At 39.7% G+C, this 23,447-nt stretch overlaps 1 protein-coding gene across 6 annotated transcripts in view; it reads left to right on the top strand.

The window, feature by feature from the left end:
• The window catches only part of SLC17A5 (solute carrier family 17 member 5), a 93,428-nt gene that overhangs the window by 46,461 nt on the left and 23,520 nt on the right, over positions 1-23,447 (top strand). For all 6 annotated transcript variants that reach the window (XM_069598012.1, XM_069598011.1, XM_069598009.1 and 3 more), the window contains 3 exons: positions 3,198-3,356; positions 8,768-8,900; positions 10,289-10,436. In XM_069598012.1, the coding sequence (XP_069454113.1) occupies positions 3,198-3,356; positions 8,768-8,900; positions 10,289-10,436 (440 nt within the window). The remainder of the gene's footprint in view (positions 1-3,197; positions 3,357-8,767; positions 8,901-10,288; positions 10,437-23,447) is intronic.

Genomic DNA, 23,447 nt, shown 5'->3' with positions numbered 1-23,447 from the left:
CATATTTTTCAACAAAGAAGAATAATTTCATTTCTTTTGTGAGTTTCAAAGCCATGTAAAAATAGCTATATTCCAAATTTCTTTAAATGCTAAATTCTCTAGACTGGTTTTTTCCTTCCTCTTTGTCCTAAGATTTTCAAGCAAGGGGTGATAGAGCGCAGTGCAGCAGGGAGGAGGTTGCAGAATTCTTTAATTAGTACAACTGCTGCTGTGTTATGCTCAGTCGTGTCCAACTCTTTGCAACCCCGTGGACTGTAGCCCTTCTGGCTCCTCTGTCCATGGGATTCTCCAGGCAAGAATGCTGAGTAGGTTGCCATTTCCTTCTTCAGAGGATCTTCTTAACCCAGGAATAGAACCGGAGTCTCTTGTATCTCCTACATTGGCAGGTGGATTCTTCACCTCTAGTTGCCACCCGGGGAAGCCCCAATTACTACAACAGTGGATTCCAAAGCTTGCTACACTTTTAAATCATCCAAGGATCTTTCAAAAATATGGCCACCTACCTCCTACCCATCTCCCACCCACCTCCCAACCTGATTTAATTGGTCTCAGGTGTGAGTTTGGCTCTGGGGTTTTTTTAGCTCGCCTGGTTGTTCTAACGTGAAGCAAAGTTTGAGAACCACTGCTGTGTAGAATCACCAGGGAAGCCTTTTAAAATATACACATTGGTCCTCCACTCAGAAGTTTGACTTTGGCTTTGAATCAGCAAGTCTGGGGTAGAACACAGCCAACTGTAATTTTGAAGTGCCAAAGGTGATTCTGAAGTGTAAATGGAATCAAGAACCACTGCTATATAAAAATAATTGTCCCCTCTGTTTCTCTTCCCCCACATCCCCTACATCTTTAATACATGGGGGGAATCACAAGAGTATATCTACCAAATCAGATCAAAAGTCCCTAGAAAAAAAGGCCCCAAGAAGGTTAATACTGGTTCTTCCCCTTTTTGAAGTAATAGTGCACCCTAGAGGTGGAAACATAGATTGCTCCAGCTTGTGAAGAAGACAGAGCAGAGTCTCAGTATACAAGAAATGTCAGGAACTGATTTCTCAGGCCAGTGGTCTCCCGACTTTACTTAATCATGCATCTGTAAAGCAGGGGGACTTACCTGGTGGTCCAGTGGCTAAGACTCTGTACTCCAAATGCAGGAGGCCCAGGTTCGATCCCTGCTCAGGGAACTGAGCCACATTGCCACAAATGAAGACCCCAAGTGCCGCAACTAAGACCTGGTACAGCCAAGTAAATAAATATATTTTTAAAAAATACAATGTGGGGGATAACAGTCTGAGCACATGGATATTTTTATGGTTATCTGTATGCATTTCTGTACTTTCCTACATTATAAAATTTGCATAAAGACAGACTCTTTAAAGGATGGGTAAGATGAAATAAACAATATATACATAAATTTTGAATTTTAATAGGGAAAGCCTTTTGTCACTTCAAAATTAATAATAATACATTGTTTAATAGGAATAGTGTGTTTGAATATGGAGTATTGATGAGCCTGCCATCATTTTGTTTGGTGTGGTAGCTGACAAAGGGCTCATGAAGAAAAGTGTCAACTCTACTATTTTCTTTCTTTAACATAAGCATTCACTCGTGCTTATGTTATTAGATTTCTGTTTACCTTCTCCAGATGAATCTTTTGAAGACTTTTTCTTTGTCCTCGCTGAGTCTTCTTGGTACGTGTGCACTTTCTCCAGTTGTGGCCAGCAGGCACTGCTCTCTAGGTGTGGTGCACAGGCTTCTCATTGCGGTGGCTTCTCTCGTTGCAGAGCACGAGCTCTAGGTGTGTGGGCTCAGTAGTTGTGGCAAATGGGCTTAGCCGCCCTGCAGCCTGCAGAATCTTCCCTGGCCAGGCATCAAACCCAAGTCACTGGACTGGCAGGTGGATGCTTAACCACTAAACCACCAGGGAAGTCCTTGTTAATTCTGTAGATTTGTTTTCATTAAAACTGGCTAATGAAACCTATAAATCCATTTTGAAAGGCAGATATATGGGGAGGGAGGAGGGAGGGGGGTTCAGGATGGGGAACACGTGTATACCTGTAGTGGATTCATGTTGATGTATGGCAAAACCAATGCAATATTGTAAAGTAATTAACCTCCAATTAAAATAAATAAATTTATATTTTAAAAAAAGAAAGGCAGGTATAAACTAAAGTGTGCTGTGATACTACACCAAGGGCAGACCAACAAGTAAGAACGCCATTAAACCCCTTTTGATTGGGGGAAATCAGACAGTATGTGATTATCTGACACATTCCAGGGCCAACCTATTTGTTAAATATTAATACAGCTTAATTTCTTGTTTTAAAATGAGTATAGTGAGTATAGATAGATCTAGTATGCCTTTCCACACCGTGGAGGATCATCTTGCTACCCCTGGAATGTTTATACCCTGCTTTGAAGACCATTACTCCAGATGGCTACATAAAAAACCTTTTATTGCACAGTTCTTATAAATTACTGTAATTGAATAAAGATTGGAGAATGAAATATGAATTCTAATAGGACTTCCAGTCTCTTACCTTGGCCCTTATGTCAGCCTCTGAATTTGATTATTAAACTGTCCTCTCTTTTTAAGGTGGAGAAATTAATACTTCAGGGGACTTCTGACACTTATAAGGCATTTTTAGTTTGACCTTTGAGCTCTAAGATTACATTTGTGTTTTTTCTTCTAATCTGAATCATGGAGTTTCTATTGCTATTTAATATTTTTAAAGAGTTGTTTCAGAAATCTAAGATTTACTAGCCAAGATTGATAATGTGTTCAGATGAAATTTTAGCTGATAAGATACAGATTTAAACATAGCTGTCCTCTGCTGTACTTAGTTGTGTCCAACCCTTTGAGACCCCATGGACTGTAGCCCACCAGGCTCCTCTGCCTGCGGGGATTCTCCAGGCAAGAATATTGGAGTGGGTTGCCATGCCCTTCTCCAAGGGATCTTCCTGACCCAGGTATCAAACCCAGATCTCCCGCATTGCGAGCAGATTCTTTACCATCTGAGCCACCAGAGAAGCCCAAGAATACTGGAGTGGATAGCCTATCCCTTCTCTGGGGGATCTTCCCGACCCAGGGATCAAACTGGGGTCTCTTGCATTGCAGGTAGATTCTTTACCAGCTGAGCTATCAGGGAAGCCCAAACATAGCTATAGCTTATCCCAGTTACGCCTGGTGTTTGTTTGTTTTCTAGCTCTCTTCACAGAAGTCAGTGCCGTGGATACCTATGCTGAAATCACTGCCACTTTGGGCTATTGTCGTTGCACATTTTTCTTACAACTGGACTTTTTATACTTTGTTGACCTTATTGCCTACTTACATGAAGGAAGTCCTAAGGTTCAATATTCAAGAGGTAAGAAAAAATAAGCATCTACTTCTTATAGAGAATATACAGAATTTGTTCCTATCTATATGAAACTCAGTTATTTTGCATCTTCCATTTTACTTTGGTATACTAAATTCTAAGGACTTCTCTTTTTAGCCTTGCTTGTTCCTTTGCTCTATGTGTGTTAACTCTTGATTCAGGGTATCTTGGCTAGTATCCCCTTTAACTGTGAAGACCTTACTAGTGCCCAGTAACATGCCAGGATCTCAGATGACAAATACAGGTGGTACTCTGTGTGTGTGTGTATGTTAGTCGCTCAGTCATGTCTGACTCTTTGTGACCCTATGGACTGTAGCCCACCAGGCTCCTCTGTCCATGGAATTCTCCAGGTAAGAATACTGGAGTGGGTTGCCATGCCCTCCTCCAGGGGATCTTCCCTGACCCAGGGATCGAACCCTGGTCTCCTGCATTACAGACAGATTCTTTACCGTCTGAGCCACCAGCATAGCCCTGCAGGTGATACTGTATTCCCTTGTAAAAGGGATGGGGGCAGGACTCTGCTGGCAGCCTAGTGGGGTGTTGGAAGACACAAGATGATTGTACAGAGGTTGCTCTGTAGTGCTGTCCAGGCATTGGCAGAGCTGTAGTTGTAAAGCTGTATAAGACAGATCTCCCCAAAACTGTCAGTTCCTTCTGATCTCATCAAATGGAGACAATTCCTATTATTTCTGTGTTGATGGATTTTGTCTCTAAAGAAATTGAAGAAAAGCATAAAGAGAAAGAGGCATAATTTGTAAGAAAACTTGGTAGTGTTTTTTGTCTTCAAATGAAAGATGAATCAAAGGCATAAACGTTAAGAGTTAAAATGATAAAACTCTTAGAAGTGTACATCTTTGTGACCTGGCACTGGACAACAACTTCTCACATATGACCCCAAAAGCACCCATGACCAAAAGAAAAAACTGATAAGTTGGGCTTCAGAATTAAAAGCTTTTGTGCCTCAAAGGATATCATCAAGAATGAACACCCACTGAATGGGAGAAAATGTTTGCAAATCATATACTTGATAAGGATTAAGTATTCCAAATATGTAAAGAATTTATACAACTCAATAATCAAAAGATAAGTAACCCAGTTTTTTTAATGAGCAAAGGATTTAAATAGACATTTCTCCAAAGAAAATATGAAAATGACCAATAAGCCCATGTAAAGATGCTCAACACTATTACTCAATACAGAAATGGAACTCAAAACCATAATGAGATGCCACTTCACGCCTATTAGAATAAAAAAAATAAGCAGGAAATAACAAGTGTTGGTAAGGATGCAGAGGAAGCAGATCCCTCATACATTGCTGGTAGGATGTGAAGTGTAGCTGCCACGGAAAACAGTTTGGCAGTTCATCCAAAAGTTAAACATGAAGTTATTATGACCCAATAATTCCATTCCTGAGTCTATACCCAAGAGACCTAAAGACATATGTGCACGCAAAGACATGGACATGCACACAAAAGCTTATAACATCATTGTTCATAATAACCAAGAGGGGGAAACAACCCAAATGGTGTCAGCTGATGAGCAGATAAATAAAATACGGTATATTCCCCTAAGAACTATTACTGAGGCAGAGTGGAAACACTGGAAGAAAAAGTAGCAGTGGTGAATGTAAAGATAGTAAGGCTGACTGCACAACTGCAATGGTTACATGGACCTAAAGCTATCAACACTGTTAAAATGAACCTTTCAGTCACCTCACTTCCAAAGCATACTGAAAACGTTTGGCCACGTGGACCAAACCTTAAACTTCACCTAGATGGCTAAGCTGTGAAGAACTCCTCCAGCTACTTTTGAAAAACAAAATCCATTATACTGAAATATATCCACCAATTGCGTTAACAGAAGTTAAACTGAACTGAGGCTTTACCCATAGCTTGGGATGGATTTGTTGCAAGCAACCTCATTTTTCCTAAGCTTTCTGTTAATAGAGTTTGACTGTAGTCTCCTACCGTAATGACAAATTGCATGCAAATTTAAGGATCATTCCACTTGATGCTTCTTTTTGAAAGTTTCCCAGGAGAACTATAAAAAGAATGCAGTATCAATAGCTGACTGGTAATTAGTATATGTACTTAATTGCCTTCATTTATTTTTCATTAATTTCTTTTAGTTCTGTAATGAGAGACTTTAAAACTAGAATCTTAAAAAAAAAAAAAAACTAGAATCTTTTTTCTTGACATTTTCATACCAAAACAAAACAAACAAAAAAAGGCATTTTTTGAATCAAAATTAAAAGAAATGTGAATAGAGTTTGAAAATAATTCTCTTGTTATATAGAAGCTTCTTTTTTCAATGTGTTTTTCCTTGAAAAGTCAGCATACTACATTCATGAAACAGCTGTGTTCAAAATAAAGCTTGATTTGAGATGCATTGTATTTAAAATTATAATCTCATTAATTTAAAAGTTTAAAGATCTGATCATTTGTTATAAGCTTGCTTTGTTATATGTTTAGTTTTGTTAATTATCATCATTTTTACTTTTTCCTCATTTTTTCCTAGTGTCCCTATTTCTTACAACTCAGTGAGAATCGAAGCAGTATCTGTTGGCCTATTTTGAATATTAACATTTTGGAATCAATTTTTTAAATAAATAAATACAAGGGACTATATCCTTGAACAGAATGGTTAATAACTATGGAAGACACACATGGACGTATATATGTGGTATAAATGTTGAAGATTTTAGCAGTTTAAGGTTGTCAGGGGAGTTTTTACCACTGCAATTTTAAGTGGAAAAAGTAACTAGTGATTGTTGGTCTAAGCCCAGCAGAGGACAAGGCCAAGATCAGAAAACTCTCTTCTCTATTTGTTATAGTTATTCCTGTGTAAGGTTCTGCCACAAACAACAGATGTGGTCCCACTCTGCAGAATTCTTTTTTAGTATCTCTTACTTAAATTACTTATTTATTTGGCTGAACTGGGTCTTAGTTGCAGCATGTGAACTCTTAGCTGTGGCATGTGGGATCTAGTTCCCTGACCAGTGATTGAACCCCGGGCTCCTTACATTGGGAGCTGGAGTATTAGCCACTGAACCACCAGGGAAGTCCCCCACTATGCAGAATTCTAAATGGAATAAATTTAAAGAAGAAATTACTCAATACCAGAAAAAAGAAAAATATTCAACCAAAGCAGTGGAACTAGAAGCATACAACATCTGAAAATAGATCACAAATTGTGATAAAAAATTAAATATTTTCTTAAGTACACTTAAATTTAAAATATTAACAAATTTTACTGATCCATTCCATTAGTATACTTAGATAGAATTATTGCCAGATTTACTAGATGGAATGTATTTATTCGATAGATGGGATTTATTTATTAGACAAATAGAATTTATTTATTAGATAATATTATTACCAGGATGGGGTGGCCACATGTATACCTATGGCCGATTCATGTTGAACTGTGGCAAAAACCATCACAATATTGTAAAGTAATTATCCTCCAGTTAAAATAATATTAATAAATTAAAAAGTAAATAAATATTTCTCAAAAGATTAAAGAGAGTTCATAGTAATAATAAAATAGTTAATAATAAATAATTAGTGATAATAATAATGGTAATAATAAAATAATAAAATCAACAACTATAGCAACAGAGAAAAAAGAAACAAAAATCCAGAACCAACTACAGAACAAATCAAAATATAAGAATAATAATAATTGTTCTTCTTGGAAAAACAATTATTATTACCAGATTTTAATATCAGTGATAAAATATCTTTCTACCTTTTTTGTGTTTGTACATCTCTAACAGGTATACCCATCTCTCTCAGACTAAAGTGTTCTCTTTTTAACTTTTTACTTTGTACTGGGGTATAACCAATTAACAGACAATCTTGTGATAGTTTCAGGTGAACAGCAAAGGAACTCAGCCAAACATATACATGTATCTATTCTCCCCCAAACTTCCCTTCTATCCAGACTGCCACATAACGTTGAACAGAGTTCCCTGTGCTGTACAGTAGGTCCCTGTTGGTTATCCATTTTAACTGCAGTAGAGTGTACATGTCCATCCCAGACTCCCTAACTATCCCTTACACCCATCTTCCCCCCATCCCCAGCTACCATAAGGTCCTTGTCTTAAGTCTGTGTCTGTTTCTGAAAAACCTTTGTTTTTATCAGAAATGGGCCATTTCGGCTTGGCACCTCAGGTTGTGCTTAAAGGAAAACCGCATAGAAGAAAGGAAAACTTTCTTTGAGTTTGCTTTCTTCATTTTACAGAATGGGTGATTTCCTGAAAAGCAGTCAAATCAGAATGAATAACACATTTCCATGAGACATTCCGTTTCCTATCTCATGGTTTTTTCATTTGTTTAGGTGGTGTTGTAGAGGAAGAGACGAGGGGGAAAATAGAGCTCTCTGTGTCGCCCAGCACATTTGTCCTCTGCTCGAAGCACGTGCGAGTGCTCCAGTCACTGTGTTTTAATTTTTTTTTCAGGCACTGTTTGTTTATTTTTTTTTTCAGGCACTGTTTTTTTAAACTGCTTCTTTATGTTGCATACTTTAATTTCAGAACAAAATAAAAAACACAACACGCAACATTCAAACCCCATGTCAGACGTGGAAAAGAATAGAGCTTGAGGCCCTTGTATTCTGCCTTAGACAGAAGGACAGAACTAAAACCACTAGACATCAGCAGAGGGAGCTGGGCCAGGGCCACTGCCAGGAGAGTCACAGGGACACAATACAGAGAGGACAAAGTCTGATGAGAAACTCCTCATCTACTTCTTCCATGTATCCTCGTCACCCTGGATAGGGGCGGAGGGCTGGGGCGGATGGGGCACCAGCAGCCCTGGGCTCCTCTTCTGTCACTTCACCTTCATCAGCGCCCGGCACTGATGCAGTTGAAGTAGGTCTGGGCATCCTCAAGCAAGAAGCCGGAAGAGAGCAGTTTCTAACAGCATCTGGATGGTGCTCACTTTAAAATAATTCATTAAGCTGTGCATTTGACTTATGTGATTTTCTCTGAATTTTATTTTGTAATTTAAAAATGTTTTATAAATAAATAAATAAAGACTGTCCTGTGGGAGAAAGCCCTAGGCTAATAGGAATACATCCTCTCACTGAAGCTAGAGCCCAAATCCCAAAATAGCATTCAAGATCACCCTAAGCAAATTAGACTATGGGGAGCTCTGGTTCCCTGTAAGACAGGCTCTTTGGGACTGCATTGAGCTGAATCCCAGAATCCTTCTAAAAACTGAACTTATTTACTGTATTATATAAAAATTAGCAGAATACTGCTATGTATTTGCTTTCATGTGGTGGTAGGGGTGTGTGTGTGTGTGTGTTTGTGCGTGTGTGTGTGTGTGTGTGTGTGTGTTATTTTGGTTCTTTTTCCCTCCATAATTAATCTTGGATCTTCTTATTCCTTCCAGAATGGGTTTTTATCTGCAGTCCCTTATTTAGGTTGTTGGTTATGTATGATCCTGTCGGGTCAAGCTGCTGACAATTTAAGGGCAAGATGGAATTTTTCAACTCTGTGGGTTCGAAGAGTTTTTAGCGTTATAGGTACGTAAAAATGAATCATGTTGTTTTGGTTTGCAATTATTTACTGTGTTTACATTGAAAGGCAAAGTAAAAGTGATAATATTAGTTATTTGTTCACGTATCAAAACAATATATTTTAGCACACGTAGTACATGTCTGTATAAGATGGTTCCTTTTGAATGATGCGTTTTGAGGATTAAGATTTATAATATCCTGTTATCTCTACCATACTCTTACAGCTATAAAAAAAAATGGCTTGCTTTGCTAAATATCTTCCCCAGAATTTTTGTAAATCATTTTGTTTTCAACTCTGTTTGCAAAGAAAGTGGGAAAGTCTCCATCCCTTTTCTATTTTAAATTTCAATCAAAAATATATACTAGCATCATTATAGCAAATGAGGACCCATAAATCAAAGAACTCAAAGGAACCGTAAATAATCATGTTTCAGACTCTGATTTAAGAAAAGTGAATTTTAAAACGATGTAAGACAACTAATAAGTTCCTTGATTGCAGTATCTACAAATACAGCATTTCCATCATCACAGAGTTGCTGGATGGTCCTGCTATAGGCACAGAAAACACAGCAGCTGCTCGTTACGCTCCTTCCTATATTATTTTTATGTTATGCTTAACTGCCTATAATAAACTCCGTGTACCACTTTCAGTTGTCAAAACCTAGATGGAGTATTTTTCTAACCTTATCTAACAAAGTTTATTATTTAGTTTACCTCCTTCGGTAATGTGAATTTTAAATCATATTCTGTATCCACTGTTGCCTCTCTCTGGAACCATGTGTTTTAGTCATTCTCTTGCTCTTTTCTCAAACATTGTAGAACTTTAGCTGAGTCCTGGTCACATGTAAATTTAATACATTGCATGAAGAGATTTTTTAACTTTTATAATAGTTGCATTAATTCCATATATTTTCCAGCACTTTTTATTTCAGTTCAGTTCAGTTCAGTCACTCAGTCAGTCGTGTCTGACTCTTTGCGACCCCATGGACTGCAGCATGCCAGGCTTCCCTGTCCGTCACCAACTCCTGGAGCATGCTGAAACTCATGTGCATTGAGTCAGTGATGTCATCCAACCATCTCATCCTCTGTCGTCCCCTTCTCCTCCCGCCTTCAATCTTTCCCAGCATCAGGGTCTTTTCACATGAGTCGGTTCTTCGCATCAGGTGGCCAAAGTATTGGAGTTTCAGCTTCAGCATCAGTCCTTCCAATGAATATTCAGGACTGATTTCCTTTATTTATGAAACTATAATTGAAGCTGAATCTTCCAGGCAGTACAATGTTTCTACAGTAGGTGGCAGTAATATCAAATCTCAGATTTATGCTATATTAAAGAGCAAGCGAAGACTAATGCTGGGGCTTGTTTTTTTTTTCTTTCTATAACGTTTTAACTCCAGGGATGATTGGACCTGCGATATTCCTGGTTGCCGCAGGATTTATAGGCTGTGATTATTCCTTGGCTGTTGCATTCCTAACCATATCAACAACCCTGGGAGGCTTTTGCTCTTCTGGATTTAGCATCAACCATCTGGACATTGCTCCTTCGTGAGTACTGATTTAAGATTGGTTCAGAGTAACTTTAAGTTATTATTTAAATTACTAATCATTATTTAATCATTATTAATCATTAATTGTAGTGAATTATGCATAACATAAACTTTACTATTGATACCATTTTTAAAATATTGTAGAAGTTCTAATGTATTTTTATTTGTTTATTTATTTTTTAACTTTTAATTTTGTATTGGGATATAGCCAATTAAACATGTCGTGAAAGTTTCAGGTGAAGAGCAAAGGCACTCAGCCAAATATATGCATGTATCCATTCTCCCCCAAAACCCCCTCCTACCCAGGCTTCCAAATAACATTGAACAGAGTTCTTGTGCCTCAGAGTAGGTCCTTGTTGGTTATCCATTTTAAGTATAACAGAGTGTGCACGTCCGTCGCGTATTTCCTAATTATCCCTTCATTAAGTGCATCCATTGACACTGTCGTGCAACCATCAACGTGATCCATTCAAGAACTCTTTTTTTTTCTTATTTTTTAAAAATATTTGTTTCTTTATTTAGTTATGCTGGTTCTTCATTGCTGCTCAGGCTTTGTTCTAGTTGGGGAGAGCAAGTTCTGCTCTCTGGCTGCAGTGTGCTGGCTTCTCGTTGCATTGGCTTCTCTTGTGGAACAAGGGCTCTATGGTGTCTGCTGGCTCAGTAGTTGTGGCACAAAGACTCAACTGCCCCAAGCGAGGCACATGGGATCTTCCTGGACCAGGACTCAAACACACATCTCCTGCATTGGCAGGCAGATTCTTTACCACAGAACCACCAGAGAAGCGTGTTCCAGAACTCTTTTTTATTTTCCCAAGCTGAAACCCTGGACCCATTAAACACTAACTCCCATTCTTCCTCCCTCACCCCCAATCCCTGGCAACTGCCCCCTTCTACTATTTTCTTGTGTCCATGAATTTGACTGCCATAAGACTGACTTAAATCCTTAAACAAAGTTTCGGTTTACATAATAATTAAAGCTTGAAGTTGTTTTTAAATTTAAACGTTTAACTATCATCACCTCTGTAAAAACATTACATACACCGCCCAGCTAGAATAGGACCTTTGTGAAGGCAGAGTTCTTCAGAGTCTTAACGTTCTCAGGGCTCACCATGGAGCTTGGCCCATGGTGAGCATTTGGTTGGTTGGATGAATGCCCAAGACCAGACCAAGTTGTTTGTCCAATTATGATCTTACCTATGTGCAAATATATTTGTTTAGTACTTGATAGCATATAAACCATCTTCACAAACATTATCTTGTTTGATTCTTAAAGCATCCCTTTGAGAAAGGCATTCATGACCTATTTTATGACTGAGAAAACTCAGATTCAGAGAGGTCAAGTGACTCATCTTGTATCACTCAGCTAATAAGTGATAGAGCCAAAACTTCCCCTAGGATCCTACTTTTAAGCCCAAAATTCTTTAAATAGCTATTTCTCTGGAACTATTCTTTGGGACACATTCTTCTAGACTTCTTTTGTGCCAGTTGACACAAGGTAGATGGGGGGACTGTGTGAATATTTTAACCCAGAGGATTTGGTACACTTCATGTTTTAAAAATAATGAATATGAATTTATTTTTAGAGGAAAGACAAGTAGTCTCCTACCCCCTACACCCAATTTTTCACACCTAAACTACCTCAGAATCTTCCTACTCCTATTAATCCTCAGTCTCCCATCCCATCAATAAATACTTCTAAATAATCTAGTTTCTTGTTTTGTATAAGAAGTCCAAGAAGGCGCCGCAGGATCAGAGTCTTTGTGTGCCTAGCTCCAGGCAGAGTCCTGTCTGGTGTTCCACAATGCCTTCCACTGGGATTCATTCTCAGCCTCTTGTCCGTTTCCTTTCCTCCCCATCCATATGAATCCTCCCAGCTCACATCCTAGTTCTTCATTAAGCCTCTCCAGACCTTTGTGCTTTTTTTTTCTCTTTGTTTTCTCAGTTTATAATTTTATGCTGGATATCATAGTTTCAGTTCAGTTCAGTGGCTCAGTCGTGTCCGACTTTTTCCGACCCCATGAATCGCAGCTCGCCAGGCCTCCCTGTCTGTCACCAACTCCCGGAGTTCACTCAGACTCACGTCCATCGAGTCAGTGATGCCATCCACCCATCTCATCCTCTGTCGTCCCCTTCTTCTCCTGCCCCCAATCCCTCCCAGCATCAGAGTCTTAATTCCAATGAGTCAGCTCTTCGCATGAGGTGGCCAAAGTACTGGAGTTTCAGCTTAAGCATCATTCCTTCCAAAGAAATCCCAGGGCTGATCTCCTTCAGAACGGACTGGTTGGATCTCCTTGCAGTCCAAGGGACTCTCAAGAGTCTTCTCCAACACCACAGTTCAAAAGCATCAATTCTTCAGCGCTCAGCCTTCTTCACAGTCCAACTCTCACATCCATACATGACAACTGGAAAAACCATAGCCTTGACTAGACGGACCTTAGTTGGCAAAGTAACATCTCTGCTTTTGAATGTGCTATCTAGGTTGGTCATAACGTTTCTTCCAAAGAGTAAGCGTCTTTTAATTTCATGGCTGCAGTCACCATCTGCAGTGATTTTGGAGCCCCCAAAAATAAAGTCTGATGCTGTTTCTAATGTTTCCCCATCTATTACCCATGAAGTGATGGGACCGGATGCCACGATCTTCGTTTTCTGAATGTTGAGCTTAAGCCAACTTTTTCACTCTCCTCTTTCAATTTCATCAGGAGGCTTTTTAGTTCCTCTTCACTTTCTGCCATAAGGGTGGTGTCATCTGCATATCTGAGGTTATTGATATTTCTCCCGGCAATCTTGATTCCAGCTTGTGCTTCTTCCAGCCCAGCGTTTCTCATGATGTACTCTGCATAGAAGTTAAATAAGCAAGGTGACAATATACAGCCTTGACATACTCCTTTTCCTATTTGGAACCAGTCTGTTGTTCCATGTCCAGTTCTAACTGTTGCTTCCTGACCTGCATACAGATTTCTCAAGAGGCAGGTCAGGTGGTCTGGTATTCCCATCTCTTGAACAATTTTCCACAGTTTATTGTGATCCACATAGTCAAAGGCTTTGGTATAGTCAATAAAGCAGAAATAGATGTTTTGCTGGAACTCTCTTGCTTTTTCCATGATCCAGCGGATGTTGGCAATTTGATCTCTGGTTCCTCTGCCTTTTCTAAAACCAGCTTGAACATCTGGAAGTTCATGGTTCACATATTGCTGAAGCCTGGCTTGGAGAATTTTGAGCATTACTTTACTAGCATGTGAGATGAGTGCAACTGTGCAGTAGTTTGAGCATTCTTTGGCATTGCCTTTCTTTGGGATTGGAATGAAAACTGACCTTTTCCAGTCCTGTGGCCACTGCTGAGTTTTCCAAATTTGCTGACATATTGAGTGCAGCACTTTCACAGCATCATCTTTCAGGATTTGAAATAGCTCAGTAGGAATTCCATCACCTCCACTAGCTTTGTTCTTAGTGATGCTTTCTACGGCCCACTTGACTTCACATTCCAGGATGTCTGGCTCTAGATGAGTGATCACACCATCGTGATTATCTGGGTCATGAAGATATTTTTGGACAGTTCTTCTGTGTATTCTTGCCACCTCTTCTTAATATCTTCTGCTTCTGTTAGGACCATACCATTTCTGTCCTTTATCGAGCCCATCTTTGCATGAAATGTTCCCTTGGTATCTCTAATTTTCTTGAAGAGATCTCTAGTCTCTCCCATTCTGTTGTTTGCCTCTATTTCTTTGCATTGATCTCTGCGGAAGGCTTTCTTATCTCTTCTTGCTATTCTTTGGAACTCTGCATTCAGATGCTTTTATCTTTCCTTTTCTCCTTCACTTTTCACCTCTCTTCTTTTCACAGCTATTTGTAAGGGCTCCCCAGACAGCCATTTTGCTTTTTTGCATTTCTTTTCAATGGGGTTGATTTTGATCCCTGTCTCCTGTACAATGTCACAAACCTCATTCCAGGCACTCTATCAGATCTAGGCCCTTAAATCTATTTCTCACTTCACTCTGTAATCATAGGGGATTTGATTTAGGTCATACCTGAATGGTCTAGCGGTTTTCCCTGTTTTCTTCAATTTGAGTCTGAATTTGGTAATAAGAAGTTCATGATCTGAGCCACAGTCAGCTCCTGGTCTTGTTTTTGTTGACTGTATAGAGCTTCTCCATATTTGGCAAAGAATATAATCAATCTGATTTCGGTGTTGATCATCTGGTGATGTCCATGTGTAGAGTCTTCTCTTGTGTTGTTGGAAGAGGGTGTTTGCTATGACCAGTGCATTTTCTTGGCAAAACTCTATTAGTCTTTGCCCTGCTTCATTCCGCATTCCAAGGCCAAATTTGCCTGTTACTCCAGGTGTTTCTTGACTTCCTACTTTTGCATTCCAGTCCCCTATAATGAAAAGGACATCTTTCTGGGGTGTTAGTTCTAAAAGGTCTTGTAGGTCTTCCTAGAACCGTTCAACTTCAGCTTCTTCAGCATTACTGGTTGGGGCATAGACTTGGATTACTGTGATATTGAATGGTTTGCCTTGGAAACGAACAGAGATCATTCTGTCGTTTTTGAGATTGCATCCAAGTACTGCATTTCGGACTCTTTTGTTGACCATGATGGCTACTCCATTTCTTCTAAGGGATTCTTGCCCACAGTAGTAGATATAATGGTCATCTGAGTTAAATTCACCCATTCCAGTCCATTTTAGTTTGCTGATTCCTAGAATGTCGACGTTCACTCTTGCCATCTCTTGTTTGACCACTTCCAATTTGCCTTGATTCATGTACCTGACATTCCATGTTCATAGCTTAATTTGTAATTATTTCTGAATGTAACTGTTCTCTTTTTCTTGCCCTAATCTCTTTGGGAGCTTTCTCAGACTGAGACATCTTTTATATCCATATCACAACTGCTGCACAAGGAGAAGCACTCCCAGTCCATAGTTGTTGAGTGGTTGATGTACATGATCATACTCAAAAAAATAGGAGCTTCCATCTACATACCCTTAACAGTGGGGAACCGAGGAAACAAACAAGTGACACTTGGATATTGGGCCAAGAAACAATTTGAAACAAAAGATAGCCAAGCAAGAGCTCTGGTGCTGTCACCTCTGAGGGTTCAGGGCCCAAGTCTGTCCTGTTGACCCCCGGCAGTACTGTGCAGGGCCATCGGCAGTGCTGTCAATCAATTACATGCATGGAAGAAGGAAAGTAGATTTTCTTCTTTTATTATTTTATTTTATTTATTTATTTTTGGTTGTGCTGGGTCTTTGTTGCTGTGTGGGCTTTCCTCGAATTGTGGTGAGTGGGGCTGACTCTAGTTGTGATGTGCAGGCTTCTCGTTGTGATGGATTCTCTTGCTGCAGAACAAAGCTCTTGGGCACATGGGCTTCAGTAGTTGCAGCTCCTGGGCTTTACAACACAGGCATAATAGTTGGGGTGCACGGGCTTAGTTGCTTCCCGGTACTGGGATCTTCCAGGACCAGGGATCAAACCCGTGTTTCCTGCGTTGACAGGCAGATTCTTTACCACTGAGCCACCAGGTAAGCCTGGAAAACAGATTTTCGTATTCAGTATCATGAGAAAATCCTTTCTAGAAAACTATTTGTGTATTGACCTTACTGTGTGTCAATCAACACTTTGCTTTAACGCTCTTTCTTATGAGAAACAAGGGAAGAATTTTGTGAACTTTACAAGCTAGAAAATGTTAAGTATACATGTTGTTGAGTTTAGAACTAAAGGAGTTTTAGAATTCCCCAGTGGTCCAGTGGTTAAGGCGCCTCACTTCTAGTGCAGGGTGCACAAGTTCAGTCCCTGTTAAGGGAGCTGTTAATAAGCTCCAACATGCCATGCAGGGCAACCAAAAAAATTTCTTTTAATTAACAAAAAAACTAAAGGAGCTTAACATAGTGAGGAAAGAGAAGAATACTTGAAAAGTAAATTAACCTCAAGAAAACCTTGTTAAATATAGTGACAGTTTGAAAGATCGGATACAAGCATAACTGAAATAATTAAGAGCCCATTGACATGGAAGGAGTGAAGGTGTGAGAAGCCTTTTCAGCGGAAGGGCCTAAGCAGGAGCCTGAAGGCCCAAACACATCTCTCCTCAGGACTTGAGGCAGATGTGGTATTTACAAAGTAGACTAAGTCTCATTACAGAAAAGGATTCAAGGCATAGCGATAATTAAAGGACTGAAATATGTTCCCTTATGCGATTGATTAGAAAAGGAATCTGGAAAGGATTTCCCTGGAAGTAAGTTAAACGAGTGACAGTGTTTTGATAAACTACAGTGTATAGATTATACATGCAGTGTATACAGTGCATAGTTCGTACGTGCAGTGTATACAGTGCATAGTTTGTACGTGCAGTGTATACAGTGTATAGTTTATACAGTGTATAGTTTTATCATAGAAAGTTAGAACTAGGAAAGATTTAGAGTGTTCTTTATGCAGACTGTGGTCCATGGACCACTGGCATCATTACATGAGAGCTTGTGCAAAATGAAGATTCTCAGGAATCTCTCCAGACTTAGTGAACCAGAATCTATGTCTTTAGATCATCAGGGATCTAAAGGATCCTTTGTATCCCTGTGTTTTCAAGCATGAGGCCCAGGGCTGGCCCAGTCCTCTAGTGCATACAGCAAATGTCTATATAGTACCAGTTGTACATTCAGCCCTCCACATGGCACTATAGAAAATAAAACCCAGCTCCTGCTCACAAGGCAATCAGTCTAGTTTGGGAAAGAAACAATAAAAAATAATTGTAGTAAGTTATGATGATAATTCATTCTTTCAGCAAATACTTATCACGTGCCTACCTACTAAGTGTCAGCCAAAACAGCCCAGCTCTGGCCTGTGGAACCCTTAGTCTAGGGTGGTGGACATGAAAGAAACAAACTAACTTTCTGAAGAGAAAGTAAGAGAATATAATAGGGGGCATAAGGCAGACCAGGGAGCAAGGGAAGGTCTCTCTGAGGAACTGATACTTATTTAAGCTAAAGCCTCAACGATAAGCAAGAAGTTAGGCAAAAAGGAAGTAGTGTTCTTGACAGGAGAATTTACATGGCAGGAAGAGGAAATTGGTGTGTGTCTCTGTCTGCTTGGGCTGCCAGAATAAAACACACAGACTGAGTACCTTAAACAACAGAAATTTTTTTACAGTTCTAGAGGCTAGAATTCCCATCAAGGTGCCGACACCTTGGTTTCTGGTGAGGACTCTTCCTGGTTTGCAGAAGGGCCAGCTTCTTGCCCTGTGCTCGCACGGCCTTTCCCTGGGTACGTGTGCATGGGTGTGTGCAGAGAGAGAGCTCTGGTGTCTCTCACTCTTCTTTTTTTTTTATTTTTTTTTATTTTTTTTTTCTCACTCTTCTTATAAGGGCATCAGCTTTGTCAGATTAGAGTCCCGCTCCTTATGATCTCATTTAACCTCTATCACCTCGTAAACAGCCTGTCTCCAAATGCAATCACATTGAGGGTCAAGACTTTAACATATGAATTTTGGAAGCGCATAGACATTCAGTCCAAAACTCTATATTTCACTTAACTGAGAGGTCACTTGTGGCTGAGATGCAGGGAAGAAAGCCACTGGGGAGTAATTAGGGGCCTATAGTAAGTATTTTAAATTGTATCCAAAGCAAGTAAGAAATGACCTTCTTTGGTCACTTTTAAGGTCACTCTTGTGTGAACAAATATAAGCAGAGAAAACCAATTAGGAGGCTATTGCAGTAACCCAGGGAGGAGGTGGTGATGGCCTAGAATGGAGATAGGAGATATATAAAGATAGATAGGTTTGAGATCTTTGTAAGTACAATATAAGTGACTTGACAGTAGTTTAGACCTGAAAAGTAAAGAAGATACCCATGATGATGCATGCATGCTCAGTCGCTTCAGTTGTGTCCAACTCTTTGTGACCCTATGGACTGTAGCCTGCCAGGCTCCTCTGTCCATGAAATTCTCCAGGCAGGAATACTACTGGAGTGGATTGCCATGCTCGCCTCCAGGGGATATTCCCAACCCAGAGATAGAATCCACATCCCTTGCATCTGCTGCACTGGCAGGCAGAGTCTTTACCCACTGAACCACCTGTTGTTGTTGTTTAGTCGCTCAGTCGTGTCCAACTCTTTTAGACCCCATGCACTGCAGCACACCAGGCTTCCCTGTCCTTCACTGTCTCTCGGAGCTTGTTGAAACTCATGTCCACTGAGTTGGTGATGCCATCCAACCATCTCATCCTCTGTCATCCCCTTCTCCTCCTACCTTAAATATTTCCCAGCATCAAGGTCTTTTCTAATGAGTCAGCTCTTCACATTAGGTGGCCAAAGTATTGGAGCTTCAGCTTCAGCATCAGTCCTTCCAATGAATATTCAGGACTGATTTCCTTTAGGATTGACTGGTTTGATCTCCTTGCATTCCAAGGGACTCTCAAGAGTCTTCTCCAACACCACAGTTCAAAAGCATCAATTCTTTGGTGCTTTATGTCCAAGTCTTTATGGTCCAACTCTCACATCCAAACATGACTACTGGAAAAACCATAGCTTTGACTATACAGACTTTTGTTGGCAAAGTAATATCTCTGCTTTATAATATGCTGTCTACGTTTGGCATAGCTTTTCTTCCAAGAAGCAAGTATCTTTTAATTTCATGGCTGCAGTCACCATCTGCAGTGATTTTGGAGCCCAAGACAATAAAGTGTGTCACTGTTTCCATTGTTTCCCCATCTATTTCCCATGAAGTGATGGGACCAGATGCCATGATCTTTGTTTTTTGAATGTTGGGTTTAAGCCAACTTTTTCACTCTCCTCTTTCACTTTCATCAAGAGGCTCTTTAGTTCCTCTTTGCTTTCTGCCGTGAGGGTGGTGTCATCTGCATATCTGAGGTTATTGATATTTCTTCCAGCAATCTTGATTCCAGCTTGTGCTTCATCCAGTCTGGCATTTCTCATGATGTACTCCACATATAAGTTAAATAAGCAGAGTGACAATATACAGCCTTGACATACTCCTGAGCCACGTGGGAAGCCCATTATTCTGGTGACTAAGTTGTATTACATTTTTGACCCATAGTCTTTCTCATTAAGTAAACTGTAAGCTTCTTGAGAACAGGAGCTATGTTTAATTCATTACTGGACACAAGGATGCTCTATAGTGGTGGACACAAATGACATACTTAGGAATTTTTTGTTAAGTGAGCCGCCGCAGTGAGAAGCACATGAGCTGCAGTGAAGCATAGTGCCTGTTCGCCACAGCCAGAGAAATGCCACGCAGCAGTGAAGACCCAGCTCGGCCAAACATAAATAAATACATAAAATTTAAGAATTATTTGTTAAGTGAATGGATGGATGGGTGAGTGACAGCAGTAGTTGGTGTTTACTATTAAAATGGCTTGAACTCTTGGATCTCCTTCATGCATTAGAATTATAATTGGTTAGAAACTGTGATAAGAATCGACTATGTTCCAAAGAAGATATTAGGGTGAGTGATGTATTTCTTACACATTTGAGGAGTATTTTCATAATCAACAATTTTAGTTCATCCTTTTCCATCTGATTCTGAGAATAGTCAATAAATTGTGGGAAAATAAGACATAATTTTTAAAAATGCATTCAACAGATTATTTATTGACCAAAGTGGTATGTGTCCTGGGCACACCCAGATTCTATCCTCAAGGAGGTTAAAATAATAAACTATAGTGTTTTTTTTTTTACTTTATGTTGGAGTCCAGTTGACTTACAATGTTGTATTAGTTGGACAGCAAAGTGAATCAATTTGCTGTATATGTATATGAATCTATTATACGTATCCATATATCCTCTTTTTTAGATTATTTTCCCATGTAGGTCATTATACAGTATTGAGTAGACTTCCCTGTGCTATGGAATAGAGCCTTACCAGTTATCTTTTTTATATATAGTAGTATATGTTTGTCAGCCCCAGTCTCACAGTTTATCTTTCTCCTCCTTGCCCCTCCTGATAACAATGTCTCTTTTCTACATCTGTGATTCTATTTCTGTTTTGTAAATAAGTTCATTTGTACCATTTTTTTAGATTCCACATGCCCATCCATGTTGCTGCAAATGGCATTCTTTCTTTCTTTCTTGTGGTTGAGTAATATTCCATTAAACATATGTACCATGCCTTCTTTATCCATTCCTCTGTTGATGGATATTTTATATATCTGTAACAATGCCTTATTGAAAACAGTCATCATTGAATTCACAATGTAGGAAAGATCAGTTTTCTCATGCTTAAATTTTTGCTACAAGCCCCAGCATTATAGGTTATAACATTCCAGTATTAAGTACTGATTTGGAACCAGACAAATTGAGTAACATTTTATAGTCTTTCTTTCTTTCTTATCTATAGAGTAAAGATAACCTTCCTCTTGGGGTTCATTTTACTGTTAAAGTGGGATAAGATATAAAAACTACTTAGAACCCTGCCTGGCATAAGGTTTTTCAATAGGCAATCAGTCCTGTTAGCATGTAAATATATATTGACATGGTATTTTCTAAACCTTTTCTTCTGTGGACTAAGATATATATTTTCTATGGATAATTTTGTTACTCAGATTTCAAAGAATTTGAATAGATTTTTAACTATTAACCCCACAGAATTCTAAGGCTCCAATAGCACAGAATCCAGGCTGAGTCCATACAACAGTTTCTTTCCCCCAGGCTCTCATCAATCTTTCATGGCCTTTCTTGCCTAGTGTAATATAAATACTTGAATGAGCTTCTTGGTGTTGACATTTAGAATTTCACAACATTCATCTGCACTTAATATCTGTCACTGAAAAGGCCTGGCAACACTGCAGTCATTTCCTCCTACTGCCAAGGTGTTAATGCTTTAAAAAAAAAAAAAAAAAGGACAAGTTCTGCCAAGGTTGGTTAATTTAAGATCTGCTCCCTAAAGGGCATAAGCCAGAAAGTTCTGAGCTCTTTTGTTTTGTTGTTGTACACTGTGTACGGTTTTCAACATAAAATTTTGTGATGTTTATAGATAACTGAATTGGGTTTAGCAGGATATTTTATTTAGGCACTGTGTCGATCAACTCAGGATGCCATAAAAATACCATGTGGCTGAGTATCTTAAAAAACAGAACCTGATCTTCTCACAATTCTGGAGGCTAGAAGTCTGAGGTCAGGGTGCCTGCTGGGTAGTATTCTGGTGAGGGCTGCCCTCCTGGTTTGCAGACAGCCACCTTCTCACTATGTCTTCACGTGGCCTCTCCTCCATAGGAGCTCACAGAAACAGAGAGAGCAATCTGCCTTTCGTCCTTTTCTGGTAAGGCCACCAACCCTGTTAGGTTGGGAGCCTATCTTTATGACCTCATTTAACCTCACTTGCTTCTTAAAAGCCCTGTCTCCAAATACAGTCCCATTGGAAGTATGGGTTGGGGGAGGACACAATTCTGTCCATAGCAGGCACTTTTCCATGTCTAAAATGGGGTGAGGAATTTCAGATCAGTGGTCTGCAACTGAGGTACTGAGGATCCTAAACCTAACAGAAACAGTATCATCCCAAATAAGACTATGTGGTCTAATTAATACCAAGCTTCTTTAATTTTGACCACAATTTTATTTTATAATATCACTGATTATCTCATTAAAAAGTTTAATATCTCTAATTGGCCTTTGCATGTAACTTGGTGGCTTTTGGGCTTCCCTGGTAGCTCAGCTGGTAAAGAATCCAACTGCAATGCAGGAGACCCCGTTTCAATTGCTGGGTGGAAAAGATCCCCTGGAGAAGGGATAGGCTACCCACTCCAGTATTCATGGGCTTCCCTTGTGGCTCAGATACTAAAGAATCCTTTTGCAATGTGGGAGACCTGGGTTCGATCCCTGGGTTGGGAAGATCCCCTGGAGGAGGGCATATCAACCCACTCCAGTATTCTTACCTGGAGAATCCCCATGGACAGAGGAAGCTGGCGGGCTACAGTCCATGAGGTCGCAAAGAGTCGGACACAACTGAGTGACTAAGCACTGCACACAGCACAGGTGAGTTTTATAAAAAGTAATTTAATTTACTTGATTAACTAATGTTTAACTCTACCACCACCATTGAGTTTTCATGCTAAAAATATCAAACCTAAATGTAATGAACCCTCTAGGATCTCAAGTCTGTAGTCTGCCATGACCCTATGGACTGTAGTCTCCCAGGCTGTCCATGGAATTCTCCAGGCAAGAATACTGGAGTGGGTTGCCTGCCATTCCCTTCTCCAGGGAATCTTTCTGACCCAGGGATTGAATCCGGGTCTCCTGCACTGCAAGCAGATTCTTTACTGTCTGAGCCACCAAAGAAGCCCATAGATACTACCAGTGTACAGGAAATACAGGGGAGATAAAGTGAAGTCGCTCAGTCATGTCCGACCCTTTGCAGCCCCATGGACCGTAGCCTACCACGCTCCTCCTTCCATGGGATTTTCCAAATAAGAGTACTGGAGTGGATTGCCATTTCCTTTTTCAGCGGATCTTCTCAATCCAGGGATCAAACCTGGGTCTTCCGCATTGCAGGCAGACGCTTTACCATCTGAGCCACATAGGACTGTATCAAATGATGCCTCAGTCTACAAAATTTAGAATTGTAAGGCCATCTGCAAGACAAAATCCCAAGTTCTTCTGTTAATACACACAACTTAGAATACTGTTCAGCAACCCTAGCATGTAATCCAAAATGTTGCATACTGTATAATCCTTCGGAATCAAGTCCCAGGAGAAGGTACTTTGTCCCTTTGTCTCCAGGGGACAAAGCTCCAGCAGCCGGTCCAGCCAGAGCCCCATAGGATCAGGCATGGGACCTGACCAACTGCAGGTCACACACCATTTCTCTGGTCAGCATGTATTGAATTAGCATATATGTTGTACTGGAAATAATAAAGGAGAATAAAACATGAGTTTTCAGGGACACTATGGGGTTAAAATTAGCAAACTTGAATTAGATAATGATTACCTCTTAAAACATGAAGTACCAGCTTTGAGGACAATAAAGATTCTGAAAAGAATTTTTATCAATAGGAATTTTTGTCATCTACACAC

The sequence above is a fragment of the Ovis canadensis genome, chromosome 8 (genome assembly GCF_042477335.2).
Source record: "Ovis canadensis isolate MfBH-ARS-UI-01 breed Bighorn chromosome 8, ARS-UI_OviCan_v2, whole genome shotgun sequence".
In the NCBI taxonomy this organism is placed as follows: Eukaryota; Metazoa; Chordata; class Mammalia; order Artiodactyla; family Bovidae; genus Ovis; species Ovis canadensis.
This window is presented reverse-complemented; position numbering and strand designations above follow the sequence as displayed.